The sequence below is a fragment of the Pinus tabuliformis genome, chromosome X (genome assembly GCF_031772625.1).
Source record: "Pinus tabuliformis cultivar Carrire ecotype Pingquan chromosome X, CPIR1, whole genome shotgun sequence".
NCBI classification, from domain to species: domain Eukaryota; kingdom Viridiplantae; phylum Streptophyta; class Pinopsida; order Pinales; family Pinaceae; genus Pinus; species Pinus tabuliformis.
In genome coordinates this window covers 233,092,327-233,110,233 of record NC_142308.1, presented here as the reverse complement: position 1 = coordinate 233,110,233, position 17,907 = coordinate 233,092,327, and the positions used below count along the sequence as shown (strand labels likewise).

At 35.6% G+C, this 17,907-nt stretch overlaps 1 protein-coding gene across 1 annotated transcript in view; it reads right to left on the bottom strand.

Annotated features, from left to right (window-relative positions):
• The window catches only part of LOC149139219 (uncharacterized), a 28,750-nt gene extending 20,304 nt beyond the window's left edge, over positions 1-8,446 (bottom strand). The window contains exon 1 of the mRNA XM_089447637.1: positions 7,934-8,446. Coding sequence (XP_089303763.1) covers positions 7,934-8,446 — 513 coding nt within the window. The remainder of the gene's footprint in view (positions 1-7,933) is intronic.
• Between the last annotated feature and the right edge of the window lie 9,461 nt (positions 8,447-17,907).

Sequence of the window (17,907 nt, the reverse complement as noted above, 5' to 3'; positions counted from 1 at the left end):
GAGTTAAGATGGATATAGGTTGGTTTTTATTATAATGAAGATATTAAATAGACTTAAAAAATTATATTTTAAAAAACATCTTAAGGTGAATGGTGAAAGTTACATTTAGTCACTTCACAAAATTTAGTAAAAAATACCAATATCTCCATTAATATTGGTTTTTCTGATTTAACAAAAAAAAATTCAAAACAGTGAAATCTTATCACTCACCCTCATAGAAGAGAGATAGTAGCTGCCCAGATTTCCCACCATTTCTCAAACATTCTCAATATGATATCTTCATGAAAATGTTGAGGTACTGATGTTAGATTATTTATTTGAAAAATATGCTAGTTTGTACAACCTTTCATATTCTCTGTTATTCTTAATTTGTCGTAATGATCTGTAGGGGTTGGGCCACTGCACCATATTGTCCTAAAAGGTGGAGATTGTGCACCAAAAAGGAGATTAATCCACATGTTACAACTAGTTGTTAAAAAATGCAAGACGTATGAAGGTAGTGAATGCTAATAAGCAATTTAGATTGGGAGAGACGTAATTAAATTTTATTATTTAATTGAAGATTTCCAATTAAAATAATAATAAATCTACATTTATATATTTATATATTGATTGGAAGGCTTCTGACAACAGTCGCTTCTTTCCATTAGATCACCTTCAGGCCTTTGGGATACCTACTACTTTCTTATATTATATAGTTGGGGCTTGCTACTTGTTGGCGTGTTGGGGTAAACAAACTTGATGTTTTTTTTATCTCGCAGTTGGAGTCTATGGAATAAGAAAGAAATTTGATAGCTTGATAAAAGTGGTAGAGAAAAGATTAATCTCTCCACAGAATTGGTGGTCAAGATCAACACCTACAAGAACTTTGTTGTGGAATATTATCAAAACTAATAGAAGGATATGAAAGAGTGTACAGTAAGAACCTTGACAAACACGACCACTGAAACTTGCAACATTGTTTGTAGGAAGAGAAAATTATGTTTCTTTTTTCCAAACATGTATGTTAGTATATTACAGTTTAATGAATATGTTTTCCTATTATCATATATGGTTTCATACTTTAACAAAAAAAAAATTCTAAGTCTTCAAAATGTTTTATTATTTAGTGAAAGATTTGCCAAGATCTTACAAGATTTTATAATTCAATGAAAGATTCACCATGACTTTATACGATAATATAATGTGGTGAGAGATTTGCCAAAAAAATTATATATACATATTATATTATTAATAAAATTGCCTGCCATTTTTCCTATGTATCATGGGGATTCGCCCATTTATTATACATATAAATTTAGGGTGGTTCTTAAAATTTTCCCTAATTCTAGGTAGAAGAAATTCCCATGGTGATGGGGGAGAAAATTTGCTACTTCATACAACTAGAATCAGGATTAGCTGAAAAAATGTATTGTATGTGGTTATGGATGTAGGTTGAAGTGGACATTAGTGAAGGCCTAGTGGGCGACATTGAGATAATTCTTGGCTCCTTCTCTTGGAATCAAAAGGTTGATTATTGGTACCTCCCCTTCCATTGCTATGTATGTCATGACATTGGGAATCTACAAGCACAATGTGGGAAAGTTATTCGCCCTGCTAAGCATCACAATAGACTTTGGGATAAAAAATGTGAGTTGTTGGAACATAAGGATGATAACACCCCTCATCCTAGTGATTTGATTGATGATCCTAATAAATCAACGCATACAACTCATAATAGCTCCTCCTTGAATTCCTTTAGGTATGATTTCATCCTCTAATCCCTCTCATGTTCCTAATGTTTCTACTTTGCACATTGTATCTTCTTTCAAGAAAATTGCCACTACTTGTGGAGAAAATCTTCTTGGCACTCCTGGAGATTTTGATCCTCCATTGCTTCAGTCCTACACCCTAATTTTTTCCCCAGTGGGTGACAATCCCTTTGATCCTTTTTCCTGTCTCGATCCATCTAATATTTATCTGAGTTCACATAATCCTATCCCCTATCACTCCACTCTAGCCTCCTCCTCCCCCCTTTGGAAACCCTATGCTATCGGGTCACATGCTCAAATTAAAGAGGCTTCGACTTACTAGTGGGGCCTAGCATTACATCCCATTCTCTCCAATTTAGTTGGGAGGAAACCCCACCTTAGAACTTAGCAAAAAGTTATCATTGACATTCAAAAAGGCAAGAAAACAACTATATTGAAGGCCCTTAGAGTGGGTATAGTGCCAAAATCAGTTATTCAATGATCATTCTATCCTTCAATGCTTTTGGGGTTAAGGGTTCCCAAAAAGTACTAGCCCTCAAGCGACTTATCTCCTCTTACTAACCAGATAAAACTGTGGTGGATGGGTCTCAAGTGCAAGAGGCTTTTGAAACCTAGATGCAAAATTTGTCCTTCTCTATGTTAGACGTGGTTGGCTTATCTAGTGGTTTAATCATAATTTGTAGCCCACCATTTAAATAATTATCCTCCTTTCTTTATGAATTAAACAACTCAATTTGCTTGGAATTAAAAGAACTTCGAAATGAACTAACTATACTCAATGTGCATGGTCCCTTTGCCAACTAAATCCCCTTATGGGATGAATTCACTATCTCAAAGGCCCTATCTAACCCAAATCTCATCCTAGGGTGGAAAATTAAACTTCACCCACTCACTACAAGAAATTTTGTGTTCACAACCTTGCTTAGATCCTCTAAGTGACTGCTTTTCTATTCTTTTGGACAAATTTCAACTAACTAACCTTGTGCTAGCTAAGTTATCCCCAACTCAGAGAAATTTTCACACAAATGAAGATGTTAGGTCCAAAAGACTTTATTCTTGGTGGCATCTGAGCTATTAAACTCTTTGATCTCCTCCCAACCTTGTGTGTCCTTGGGAGGGATGTCATACCATCATCTTGTAGTCCTCTGCATGGAATTAGAAAAGTACAATGCTCCCCTACCTCTCAAATACAACCACACTTTGTTTCTAGAGGATTATTTCAAGAAGTTAATTAAGGAGACATGGTCTCATCTGGAAGACTCCTCCATTATCTCCTTCATATCACAATTTGCTAAAAACATATCCAATATTAAGATTGTTTCAAAGCAATGATATAATAGATTCGAAGAGAAACAACAAGCAAAACTTGTTGAGATAGAAGAAGGTATTTCATACATTTTTCATTCAATCTCATATGGGATTATCATGGACCAATATTTGACTCAAATAATATCCCTAGAATCAGAAAGACAGACCCCTATTAAAAAAGTAATTTGAATGGAGATTAAAGGTAGATCTATTTGGATAAAAGAGGGGGGTAATAACATAAAATTATTTCACCATTATGCCTCATACAATAAGAACCACAACTAAATCTCGAAAATCCAAGGTCTAAAATGGATCATTAATGATCTCCTTTAGAGACAAAGCCTCTAAAGGTGTGAGTCATTTTAAATCTTTGTTTAAAGACCCTGAAAGATGCCTCATACAAGAAATCCTGAAGGTTATTTCCATTTTTCGCCAAATGATCACTAAGTACATAAACATTTCCCTAGAAGAAGGGGTAATTGAAAAGGAGGTAAAGGTTTTTATTTTCTCCATACAAAGGGCAAGAGGCATATGCCTAATTGAATCCCTATATAATTCTATGTCGATTTCTTTGACTTTCTTAAATAACACATACTAAAAGTTGTACAAAAATCAGACCATTGCTCCAAACAAATCTTAGGTGCCTTAAATTCCACTTTTCTCGCTCTTACTCCCAAAACACATGTTGGGGTCTTTTTGAATGACTTTCAACTAATTTATTGTTGCAATGTTATTTATAAAATTATATCTAAGTCATTGCCCCCAGGCTTAAATTGATCCTTAACGAAATCATATATAAAGAACCTCAACTTGCTTCTCAATCAATAGATCCATGACATGGTTTCACTTTCTTAGGAAGCTATACAGCATAAGAAATAGCTCAATTGCAATGCTCAAACTAGGTCTTTCAAAAGTTGTTGATCAATTCAGCTAGACTTTCTTAAGGTTGGTTCTTCTCCAATTGGGCATGAGACTTAGCTATGTTAATTAGATTATGGTTTTTCTTCAATCCTCCTAGTTTATTGTTCTCATAAATGGAGCACCCTCTCTTTTCTTTAAGCCTTCTTGTGGAATCCAACAAGGTTGTCCACTCTTTCCACTTATGTTTCTTCTAGTTGTTGAGACCCTCAATAGACTCATCGTAAATTCCACATCAAAAAGGAGATTTCATGTCATAGTTGTAATTGATAGCTAACCCCTCACACTTCTTCTTTTTGTGGATGATATCCTCATGTTAAGTGAACTATAAACTCTAAAATATATATTGGATCATTTTTGCACTACAACAAGGATGCACCTAAACAATGAAAAATCATGAATCGTCTCTCATGCTTTCCTTACACATATTAACACTCAGGCTACTACTCTTTTCCCTTTTCAATAGTAGACCATGGTAAATGGTATTGATAGACCAAATTATTCTGCCAACAGTAAGGGGTCTCCTTGGTGTGAGGTCCCAATTATACTTCACATCGTTTGTGATAGAAGCCCCATCTAGTATGTGGAATTGGCTTCCACCATGTTTTTTTTTGTCATGGTTGTCAAATGAAGAGATGTAACATGAGAGAAAGCAAGAAATACATGGAGAGTGGGGACAAAATCAACCCACAATTGACAAACTTGCATAAAAATGTACAAGAATATAGCGCCAAAACAATAAGAAGAATTACATCTCGAAGAGAAGTTGGTTAGCCAAAACCATCCAAGACATACAAGTAAGAAAGTACTAGCAGTTAACTACAAAATAGTTCACAGTTTGTTACTAGTATTAGCATGGAATGAGAGAGCATGGATTCAAAGCTAACATATAAGCAATAACCATGAATTAGTTCATCATCGTATAACTAATATTAAAGCACACATGCACACATGATTGGAGTATTAGTTAGGAATTACAACCAACAGAGGAATGCACAGGAATCTATGCCAAAAATGAAGAAATTTTCATTAATAATGTTGCAGGTCAGACATATGCACTACAATCCCATCAAAATCCAACAGTGGAGTGAGGATTACCCATATAATCTCCAAGATAACTGTTTAGCCTCACTACAACTCAACAAAAAAAAATCCCCTCCCCCCACCACCTCCAAAGGCATTAGGACATACTTACACAAATGTGTCAGGTGACCCCGTGACTCTTTGACTTCCTCATGACTCTTCATATATAATTGCTTTTACAATTCATATTAACCTTTCATATTCTTTGGTATTTCTCTATTTTCACAACAAATAATATTTACATCATTACAAAGAAATACAATAAATGGAAATGTATGACGAGTCTTTAGAGATGATGAACAAGGTTGTTGTAGTTGACCCCATTTGAAAGCTAAACAAGACTTCATACTTCTTCTTTTCAATGTTAAAATTATCTTTCTTCTACATGGACTTTAATTTCTATTGACTTCAGCTCCATGTCACACTCTGAGATTCTTCCTTCTTGATGTTTCTCTAGTAGCTCACATGTATGTCTATATATCTTAAATGGTGACACCCCATTTTTATTATAGGAAGTATCTAAGTGTTTTGAGGGAGCCTAACTTGCAAAACTCCATTGATTGGAGGCCCTTGTGCACAAATCTCTTCCTCCGTCATTTAAAATGGGGAATTTGGAACTTATTGAATCCAATGTTGTCCTTTCAATGTTTGAATTTGATTGGAGAAACTCCATCTGTATGCATTCCATCTCATCTTTCAATCCTGCTTCAATCTCAACTATTGTATGGATTGATTTTGTAGGTTCAACAATGTTAACTCTTACAACATATGTATTGGCTTGAAAATGGGTGTTGAAAAAATTGGGACATTCCTTTTATGTTTTCCAATTTGTAGTTGCACTTGATTATTCTTGTTGATATGTGTGATTTTCCTATATGATCATCCAACCTTTGCCATGAGTTGTAACATAAACTAGGCAGCCCCATAGATGGAAGCAAACTAATTTGAGCCCATTTAACTACATTTCCAAACGAGTTCGTGATCCTTGTAGGAAATACCATAGGTTACCAACACTTTCGATGTTAGGTCAATATCAAAACTTAAACAAGACCCATCATAAGATTGAAAATTATAGTTTATAAGTGCATTCCTCTAACAAAACAACCAGGTAAACACCAAAGACATATTTTGTACGATCATTAACTAAAATGACTAATCGAAGGAACTGTTTGTTATACCCGATCAAGAAGCCCAAATGGTCATGTTTGGTGTAACTATTTACCCCAGACAATATGCCCTTTTACATTTCTGCATTTATGTTATGTGGCACAAAACACGAGTACATTGTTGATCTTAGGATAACAATTGATAGAATTTAATCAAGGCTAAAGACCATCAAGCATGACGCATTCACGCCCACAAATTTTTCCATCAATACAAGCGGTGTGAAAGGCATACAGGTTTTAAAACAAATCCATTTCTGCAGATCTTTGCCATAAAATTGTTCCATATTGTTCTCTTTAATCATTTAATCAAAAATATCTTTGGAGAATCTATAGTCTTCACTGACTTATTTAATGAAGAATTTCCCTTCACAAGTGTGCCCATTATGTTATATTTCCTATGTATCAAAGGAACATCCAGCCCTATCATTCATATTTTAATGTGATTGTACTAGTCAGTGAGTGGTCGCTACATCCACAGAAAAATCTGAGCTAATCGCCCTTCAGTGAGTAGTCGCTATGTCCACAGAAAAATCTGGGCTAATCGCCCCTCGACCTACTAGCAAGACCTAACCCCAAGGGCTTCAAGCAGAATCGACCCTGTGACCTCTCGATGGCAAGGCACAATTTTTGACCAACTGAGCTAACTCTTGAGGCTAAGTTATTAATATTATTATTAGGTTATTAATATTATTATAAAGTTATTAATATTAATATATGATTAAGTTATTAACATTAATATATAATTAAGTTATTAATGTTTTTAAGATTTTTAAATATGAAATCACTAATATTAAAATTATAATTAAAATTCAATTTTTATAATTAGATATTTTATTTATATTGGTACTTAAAAATATTAAGAGAAATATTGATAGTGTGCACAGTCTTGAAATAAGAGTGAAGAATTACCCATCATAATTAATATGATATTTAAAAATTTAAAATTAATAATACTTAATATAATATAATTAACCAAATATACTTAAAAAAATGATTATAACCGATCATCAAAAGTGACCAGAATCAAGTAAAATAAAAAACTGACAATAATAACTAATATTACTTATTATAGTATTAAATATGATAAAACATCTTAATAAAATAATTAATATATTAATATGATATTCATAAAATAAAACACACATGTGAAACAATGTATTGGATCTGATTACTTCATAATTCTTGCAGGTATGAATAAGGCTTTTCAATTAATTCTTAACAGCTATGATATTCATAAAATAGAACGCACATGCTAAACAATGTATGGGATCTGATCACTGAATGAGCAACGCTTATCAAATAATTCTCGGCAGCCGGCAGAGATTTGTCAAAATAATCAATTTGTTACTAGCAGATACAAATATCTTTCACTGGCCTTCCCCAACTCTGGAGCTTTAAGAAACTTCATGGTTGGAGTTTTGAGATTCTTCACTGCTGAAATGTTGAGATACTTGTAACATCGTTTTCTTAGAATAAGAGGATTGTGATTCTAGGGAGTTTATGCTATCAGCATATTGGTTATTGTTATTTCCAAAGCCAAAATCAATGTGGAATAATCTAGAATCTATTAGACCATGAGCAACAAGCACTTTGATAATTTGTGATGAAAATGCTGAGTATTCTTTCCTTATATGCTCAGCATTTTTGCTGAGCTTTACCTACACCACTTCAAACAAAAACTAAATAAGTTTAATAAGGATTCCAAACCTTAACCCCCGCGCTGCAAAGAACAATCCCCGTTTCCTGTGGATCGACACCACATACCATGGGTGAATCCGCAGCAGGACGAGTTGTTATATGGGGAAGCAGGCAAAAGCTTCGAGGAGCGGACAGCTGAAATCGAACACAAGACCTCCAGTGCAAACAGTAACTCCCACCGACGAAAACCAGGGTGTACTGTAAGATGTCTATTGTGGATCGAATCAAAGAACGATGATGTTTCGACCTCTGAAAACCTCTGTACTTCATACCCTGAAAGATGAAACATGCGAGAAACGGAAACATAGAGATCCATAGATATGAGTTTGAGGAAAACCACTCTGTCCATTGGATAGCAGCTGCTTCAAGTACCGGCAGTCCAGTTGCACAAGGGCACGTCCTGACTCCAATCGGCCATGGAACCGTAAGGATCGCTCGCTGGGGATGAGGCACTTGAATCCAAGAGCGATTGCTGATCGATGCGATATGGGAGAACGAGGGTTTAGGCAGAAAGAAATCCATTTAAAGAAATATGGGTACAGTACAGAAATAGAGGGAGTTTTCAAGTTAATAGTGTGGTTAGTTATTATTATTAGTTGTTATCTGTAAATGCATGTTGACTTATTATTATATTCAAAGAAAATAACTTTATTTGGAATAGGCTTTTACTTTTATCAAATGTCTTTAGATATTGGGTTGTTAACGTGTTTTTTAAAAAGAGCTCTTAACCAAACAAAGACAGTTTTAGAGCATTCTCTCTCGATATATATATATATATATATATATATATATATATATATATATATCCTTTTAAAATGTATATATAAACATTATTCATATATAAGAATGAGTTATTTTAAATATATTATTATTTTTTATAACAATGAATTTGTAAGGGTTTGGTCATAGGTCATGTTTGTCAAGCTTGGCTGATTTTATTATTTTTTTTCATTAATGAGTTATGTCACACATTTTCCCTGATGTCGCTCCTCTCCATGTGGGCTCCAATCTCAACTTTTCTAGCAACTACCTTTTGGCTTTGCATGACCCTCCCTCTACTGTCGACACCATGGATGAGGATGAGGTAGATTATTTTGACAGTCTGCCCAATGGGGAGATCTTCTAGCAATAGTCAAAATACACATCATTAGCCACCTCAACATTCCCTCTGTGCTCGACACATGATTTCTTTGTCCCATTTGACAGGTCTTTGGATCCACCAATACGTCAATAACTTGTTGGACCTGATCCTTTATATCCCCCGTCCTAGTGGAAAATATCCTGGATCTCGAGCCCTCCCTATGGTCAAAGCAAAATTACTTCCCCTCCTTGTCTCCCTCTCCTTCTAATTCCTTCTATCCCTCCTTCCCTCAACCCCTTGCCTCACATTCCTATGCAAAAGTCTTTTCTCTAGCACCATAGGGCCCGACACTAGAAAAACCGAGAAAAAAATTAATCCTAGAAAAAAAAAAAATTGTGGTATTTGACCCCATTCAACCAAGGTCTTCATGGTGGTTGGTTGGGACATCAACTTGGATATTATTTTGCAGATCTCTAGTCAAACCCTCGTTAGCAAGTTTTGTGGAAAGGAGGTGGGCAAGAAATCTTTATCATCTTGTTGCACTTCAAATTGAATGATGATTATAGGTCATACAATGTATTTTCGTCTAATGGTCCATGGATAGATTTCCTTTGTTATCAAGTCTAAAGGGGATTGCGGAAAAATAATTGCTTCCGACTAGAATTTCAGACTAGAAAAACTCTTAATCAAGCCTGGTATGTTGATTTCAACCCATCCAAGGAGTCAATGTCTATACAAAAATTATGGGTCATTCTCCCTGAATTTCCTCTTATATTCCAGGTAGAATAAATTCTCATGGTGATGGGAGAGAACATTTTCTACTTCATACAACTAGAGCCAGGATTAGCTGAAAAAATGAATCGCATGTGGTTATGGATGTAGGTTGAAGTGGACATTAGTGAAGGCCTAGTGGGGGACATTGAGATAATTCTTGGATCCTTCTCCTAGAATCAAAAGTTTGATTAATGGTACCTCCCATTCCATTGTTATGTATGTCATGAAATTAGGTACCTACAAGCACAATGTGGGAAAACTATTCCCCCTGCCAAGCATCACAAGAGACTTTGGTATAAAAAGGTGAGTTTTTGGAACATAAGGATGAAAACACCCATCATCCCTATGATTTAACTAATGATCCTAAGAAATCAATGCGTACAACTCCATTGGCGGATCCATATGCACCAATATCTCCTCCTTAAATTCCTTAGGTATGATTTCATCCTCTAATCCTTCTCATGTTCTTAATTTTTCTACTTTGCACATCGTATCTTCTTCCAGTAAAATTACCTCTAACTATGGGGAAAGTCTTCTTGGCACTCCTGGTGATTTTGATCCTCGATTGCTTCAGTCCTACACCCCAATCTTGTTCCCAGTGGGTGACAAGCCCTTTGATCCTTTTTCATGTCTCAATCCATCTAATACTTATTTGAGCTCACAGATTCTATATCCCCTTTCACTCCATTCCAACCTCCTCTTCCTCCCTTTGGAAACCCCATGCCATTGGATCACATGCTCAAATTAAAGAGGCCTCAGCATACTAGTAGCACTTAGCATTGGATCACATCCTTTCTAACCTAGTTAGGAGGAAAACCCACCTCGTTAGAACTTAGAAAAAAAACTATCATTAACATTAAAAGAGACAAGAAAACAATTATCTTGACGTCCCTTAGAGTAGGTACAGTGCCAAAATCAATTTTCAATGATCATTCTATCCTTCAATGCTTGTGGGGTTAAGGGTGCCCAAAAGAAATAGCCCTCAAGCGACTTATCTCCTCTCACAAACCAGATAAAACTATGGTGGATGGGTCTCAAGCACAAGAGGCTTTTGAACCGTGGATGTAGAATTTGTCCTTCTCTATGTTAGATGTGGTTGGTTTATCTAGTGGTTTAATCATAGTTTGGAGCCAAACATTTAAATAATTATCCTCCTTTATTTATGAATTAACCATCTTGATTTGCTTGGAAGTAAAAGAACTTGGAATTGAACTAAATATACTTAATGTTGATGATCCCTTTTCCAACCAAATCCCCTTCTGGGATAAATTCACTATCTCAAAGGCCCTATATAACCCAAATCTCATCTTGAGGTGGAAATTTAAACTTTACCCACTTACTACAAGAATTTTGGTGTTCACAACCTCACATAGACCCTCTGAGTGACTTCTTTTCAATGCTTTTGGACAAATTTCACCTAAATAACCTTGTGCTAGCTAAGATATCCCCAACTCAAATAATTTTTCACACAAATGAAGATGTTGGGTCTAAATGAATTGAGTCCTAGTAGCATCTAAGCTATTAAACTCTTTTATCTCCTCCCAACCTTGGGTCTCTTCGAGAGGGATGCCATACCATCTTCTTGTAGTCTTATGCATGGCATTATAAAAGTACAATGCTCCCCTACCTCTCAAATACAACCACACTTTGTTTCAAGAGGATTATTTCAAGAAGTTAGTTAAGGAGACATGGTCTCATCTAGGGGACTCCTCCATTATCTCCTTCATAGCACAATTTGCTAAAAACTTCTCCAATATTAAGGTTGTTTCAAAGCAATGCTATAATAGATTCAGAGAGAAACAACAGGCAAAAATTGTTGAGATATAAGAAGGTATTTCATACATTTTTCATTCAATCTCATATAGGATTATCATGGACCAATATTTAACTCAGTTCATATCCCTAGAATAAAAAATACAACCCCTTATTGAAAAAATAATATGAATGGAGATTAAAGGTAGACTTGTTTGGATAAAAGAGGGGGATAATAACACAAAATTATTTCACCATTATGCCTCATACAAGAAGAACCACAACTACATCTAGAAAATCTAAGGTCTAAAATGGATCATTAATGATCTCCTTTAGAGACAAAGCCACTAAAGGTGTGGAGCATTTTAAATCTTTGTTTAAAGACCCTAAAAGATGCCTAATACAAGAAATCTTGAAGGTCATTTCCATTTTTCCCCAAATGATCACTAAGGACATAAACCTTACCCTGGAAGAAGAGGTAATTGAAAAGGAGGTAAAGGTTGTTATTTTCTCCATACAAAAGGGAAAGAGGCATATGCCTAATGGAATCCCTATAGAATTCTATGTGGATTTCTTTGACTTTCTTAAAGAACACATAGTAAAAGTTATAAGAATCCCATTGCTCCAAACAAATCTTAGGTGCCTTAAATTCCACTTTTCTCGCTCTTACTCACAAAACACATGATGGGGTCTTTGTGAATGAATTTCAACTAATTTCTTGTTCCAATGATATTTACAAATTATATCTAAATTCATTGCCCCTAGGATTAAATCGATCCTTAGCAAAATCTTATCCAAAGAATCTCAACTTGCTTCTCAATCAATATATCCATGATGTGGTTTCACTTGCTTAGGAAGTTATACACCATAAATTCACGAAATAGCTCAATTGCGGTGGTTAAACTAGATCTTTTAAAAGTCTTTTATCAATTCAACTATACTTTATTAAGGTTGGTTCTTCTCCAATTGGCCATGAGACTTAGCTTTGTTAATTGTATTATGGGTTTTCTTCAATCCTCTTTAAATGTCTTTCTCATAAATGGAGCACCATCTTTTTTCTTTAAGTCTTGTTGTAGAATCCAACAAGGTTTTCCACTCTCTCCACTTATGTTTCTTCTAGTTGTTGAAACCCTCAATAGACACATCGTAGAATCCACATATAAAGGGATATTTCATGTCATAGTTGTAATTGATAGCCAACCCCTCACACATATTATTTTTGTGGGTGACATCCTCATGTTTAGTGATCTATCAACTTTAAAATCAATATTGGATCCTTTTTGCACTATAACAAGGATGCACATAAACAATGAAAAATCATGCCTCATCTCTCATGCTTTCCTTACACATATTAACACTCAATTTACTACTCTTTTCCCTTTCCAACAGTCGACCATGGTAGATGTTGTTGACCAACCAAAATATTTTGCCAACAGTAAGGGGTCTCCCTGGTGTGAAGTCCTAATTATACCTTACATCGTTTTTTATAGAAGCCCCATCTAGTATTTAGGCTTGGTTTCCACCATGTTTATTTTCATCTTGGTTATCAAATGAAGAGATGTAAAATGAGATAAAGCAGGAAATACCTAGAGAGTGGGGATGAAATCTACCCACAATTGACAAACTTGCATAAAAATGTACAAGAATATAGCGGCAAAAAAACAAGAATAAGTACATCTCAAAGAGGCGTTAGTTAGCCAAAACCATCCAAGACATACAAGTAAGAAAGTACTAGTCATTAACTACAAATTAGTTCAAAATTGGTTACTATTATTCGCATGGAATGAGAGAACATGGATTTAGAGAAAACAATAAGAAATAACCATGAATTAGTTCATCAACATATAACTAATATGAAATAACACATGCACCCATGATTGGAGTATATGTTATGAATTATAACCAATGGAGGAATGCATAGGAATTTATGCCAAAGATGAAGAAATTTTCATTAATACTATTGCAGGTCAAATGCATGCACTACAATCCCATCAAAATCCAACGGTGGAGTGAGGAATGGCCTCACTGCAACTCAACATCAAAAATCCCCCTTTCGCCCCACCACCTCCAAAGGCATTAGGACATATTTACACAAACGTGTCAGGTGACTCTTCACCTTCCCCATGACTCTTTGACTTCCTCATGACACTTCATATATAGTTCCTTTTACAATTCATATTGACCTTTCATATTCTTTTGTATTTCTCTATTTTCAAAACAAATAATATTTACATCATGACAAAGAAATATAATAAATGGAAATTTATGACAAGTCTTTAGAGATGATGAATAAGGTTACTGGAGTTGACCCCATATGAAAGCTAAACAAGGCATCATACTTCTTCTTTTCAATGTTAAAGTTCTCTTTCTTCAGCATGGACTTTAATTTTTGTTGACTTCAGCTCCATTTCATGCTTTGAGATTCTTCCTTCTTGATGTTTCTCTAGTAGCTCATATTTGTGTCTATCTAACTTAAATGGTGATGCCCCATTTTTATTATGGGAAGTATTTGAGTGTTCTAAGAGAGCCTAACTTGCAAAACTCCATTGACTTGGAGGCCCTTGTGCACAAATCTCTTCCTCCAGCATTTCAATGGGGAATTTAAGACTTATTAAATCCAATGTTTTCCTTTGAAGTTTTGAATTTGATTGGAGAAACTCCATATGTATGCATTCCATCTCATCTTGCAATCCTAATTCAATCTCAAATATTGTATGGATTGATTGTGTAGGTTCAATAATGCTAACACTCACAACATATGTATTGGAATGAAAGGGGGTCTTGAAAAAATTGGGACATTCCTGTTATGTTTAACAATTTGCAGCTTCACTTGACTATTCTTGTTGATATGTGCGATTTTCCTATATGACCATCAAACCTCTGCCATGATTTGTAACATAAACCAAGTAGCCCCATATATGGAAACAAACTAATCTAAGCCCATTTAACTACATTTCCCAACAAGCTAGTGATCCTTTTGTTGTAGGTAATGCCATAGGTTACCAACACTTTGGATGTTAGGTCAATATCAGAACTTAAACAAGACCCGTCATCATATTGAAAAATATAGTTTATAAGTGCATTCATCTAACAAAACAACCAAGTAAACACCAAGGACATATTTTGTAGGATTATTAACTAAAATGTTAATCGAAGGCAGTCTTTGTTATACCTAATCAAGAAGCCCAAGCAGTCATGCTTGATGTAACTATTTAACCTAGACAATACCCTATACATTTCCGCATTTATGTTATGTGGTGCAAAAAACATGTTGATAATGTAGCAAGAAATTCTAGTTTGGACTTTTCTTTGATCAGACTATATAAAAATTTGACTTTATATTTCAGCAGAATACTTGGAGGTAGTTAACTAAGGTGACATAGCACTTTTCACTTAGTTAATTTAGTAAATTCGAGTTGGGGAATCTTGAGTTCATTTCTACATGATTTATTGCTAATTTGTAGCAATATATTTCAGTTAATTTGAGTTATTATTAGTTTAACTAGTTCTAAATGTCAGAAGAACTAGTGGAGGTTAAGTTGTGGAAGTGGAACTTCATCCACACTCAATGATCAACAAGTTAATTGATCAATCATCCCAAAATAATTATGGCATGCATAGAATTTGACCCAGTTGAGATGGAGATTACAAGGCAGTGTACTATCAGTTGTAGCATATTCCAATGCATACAGGTGGTGCATGCAGTTGCAGAATGACCTAAGATAATTGTGTAATTCCTTGGTATGAAATTCCTAGAAAATAGGGCTAATTTCCCAAGGAAACAACTCAAGGAAATAGGAGCTTGGGAAGGCTTGAAATTGGATGAGTGTTGGCCAGGTTCAGTTAGTCAAGCAAAGGGAAAGACTATACACTTGTGATACACTTGCAAGGTGTGCTCAGGCTTGAGAAAGTATTGTATTTCTTCTCTATTCTTTGATTAGTGTAATATAGATAGTAAGGGGTTTTGAGCAGTTTCTTTCCCCTAGATAAATATTTGTGCATGTGTGATGTTTCCTTTTGCATGTCTATGGTACTTGTTTTAGATGGTGAATTAACTTTCGTAGATCAGTAGAGTAGCTTCAAGTCTTGTGATTTAGAAAATTTTATGAGAATTATTGAATCTACACATTAATTTCTACATGGTATTAGAGTTGGAATCAATGTAGAGTGGAGAATTTCAACTTGTAAATGCAGGAGGTTTGAATTTTCAAATTAGGGTTGTAGGTTTTCTTCAAGACTGAGAAGATGAATTTCAATGGAATAAGGCTCGAATATTTCCTTGAAGGAAGCTAAAATTATGTTACATGGAGGTAGTACTGAAGATAATGGGTTGAAGGAATTCATTAATAATGATATTCTAAAACCAGCAGCATCTAATGAAAAGGATCTAGCAGAAGGGAAGAAGTGTGATGCATAGGAAAGTAGGATCATATTGGAGGGAGTACAAGACCATATTGTCACAAATATCCATAGAAAAGATACTTTGTATGCAATGTGGCAAGCACTGACAGATTTGTTCTGAAATAGTAGCGACCACAAGAAATTGGCACCAAAGGACAAACTTCTAAATATCAAGATGTAAAGGAACAAGACCATTCCACAATACCTGAGCAAGTTCACACAGTGTCGTGATGAGCTTGTTCAATTTGGTGTTACTGTAGGAGAGGATGATTTGGTGAGCCTACCCCCTCTAGACCTTCCCAAGAGTTGGAAAAGCTACCAAGATTCGGTGAACGAGAAGGAGAAACTACCAAATTGGGAACGCTTGTCATTTGATTTGGTATAGGAGGAAATAAGGCATAATTCTAGAGACGGGACTTCATCCAAGGGAAAGGATGATGAGAATTATGCCTTGGATAGAAAGGAAAATAAAGGGAAAGGGAAGAAACCCCAATCCAATGGAGAATCAAGTTAAGACATCAAGAAGAAAAACTTGTCTAGAATCAAGTGCTTTCATTTTCATGAATTCGGGCACTATGCAAGGAAATGTCCACACAAGAAGGAAAGAAAGAAGACTGTAGGAGGAGTAGCGAGTGAAACCTTGGCTTCAATGTTCAAGCTTGATTTTACTCTCATTGTATGCATGGTCATCACAGTGATGAGAAGTGTGCGGTATCTCAACAATAATGCCTTGTTCCATATGATAGGGAATAGATATTTTTTCAGTGATTTGGAGGGGAAGGATCTCCATATGCACATCAAGATGGGAGATGATGGAAGTTACAACACAACTGGGATCAGTACAATCATATTTCAAAGGGATTTGAGCTCCCCTCTCAGGTTCAAGGATGTGATGGTTCTATCGGGTCTAAAGAAGAATCTTGTCTCCATTGTAGTTTGAGAAGATCTTGGCTACAATGTGATCTTCAGCAAAGAAAAGAAATTCCTGAGACACGTAGACATGAGACATGTGAAGCAGATCAGGATTCATATGAAGAACCTCCATAAGCTAGATGTGGAGGATTGTGTTGCATTAAGCAAAAAGGCATAGAAGGTTTAGAGCCGCGATTTCAGTGAAAAATCGCATAGAATACTTGGTCATTTGCATCATGGCACTTTGAAGATCATGTAGCATATTACCACAAGCCTCCCTAAAGGAGCACTAGAGCAATAGGACACATGAAAAGGGTGTACCTTGGGGAAGTACACAAAAGCCACTTTCCATGATCAGGACAGCAGAGCACATGTAGTCCTTGAAAGGATCCACTCTGATGTTTGTGGACCTTTCTCGACAGCCTCCACTACCAGGCACAAGTATTTTGTTATCTTTATTGATGACTATTCATGGAAGTGTTGTATATTCTTCATGCAGAATAAGGATGAGACTTTTTCCAAATTCTTAGAGTTCAAGGCACTGGTGGAGAAAGAAATAGGCAAGAAGTTGAAGGCTCCCAGGAGTGATAATGGAGGTGAGTATGTGTCGAATGAGTTTAAAAAATTCTATGCAAAATAAGGCATTTGACAAGAGTTGACAACACCCCATAACCCACAGTAGAATGGGGTGGTTGAGAGGAAGAGCTGAAGCATTGTGGGACCAGCACAGGCAATGTTGCATGACCAAAACCTACCTCTGCACTTGTGGGCTAAATCATGCAACACGTCGGTCTATTTGCAGAACAAGAGTCCTCATCACATTCTTGGCATGATGACACTGGAGGATGCTTTCTTGTGGAGGAATCTGGATGTGTTGCACTTCAATATGTTTGGAGCCTTTATCTATTGCCACGTCTTCAAGGAATCAAGGAAGAAGTTAGATCCAGTAGTAGAATTGGGGGTATTTGTGGGTTACACGAAACTCCCCACAGATACCGGGTGTATTTTCCGTCCCTTAGAATTACAATTGTATGATGGGATGTCAAATTTGACGAAGAAAAAT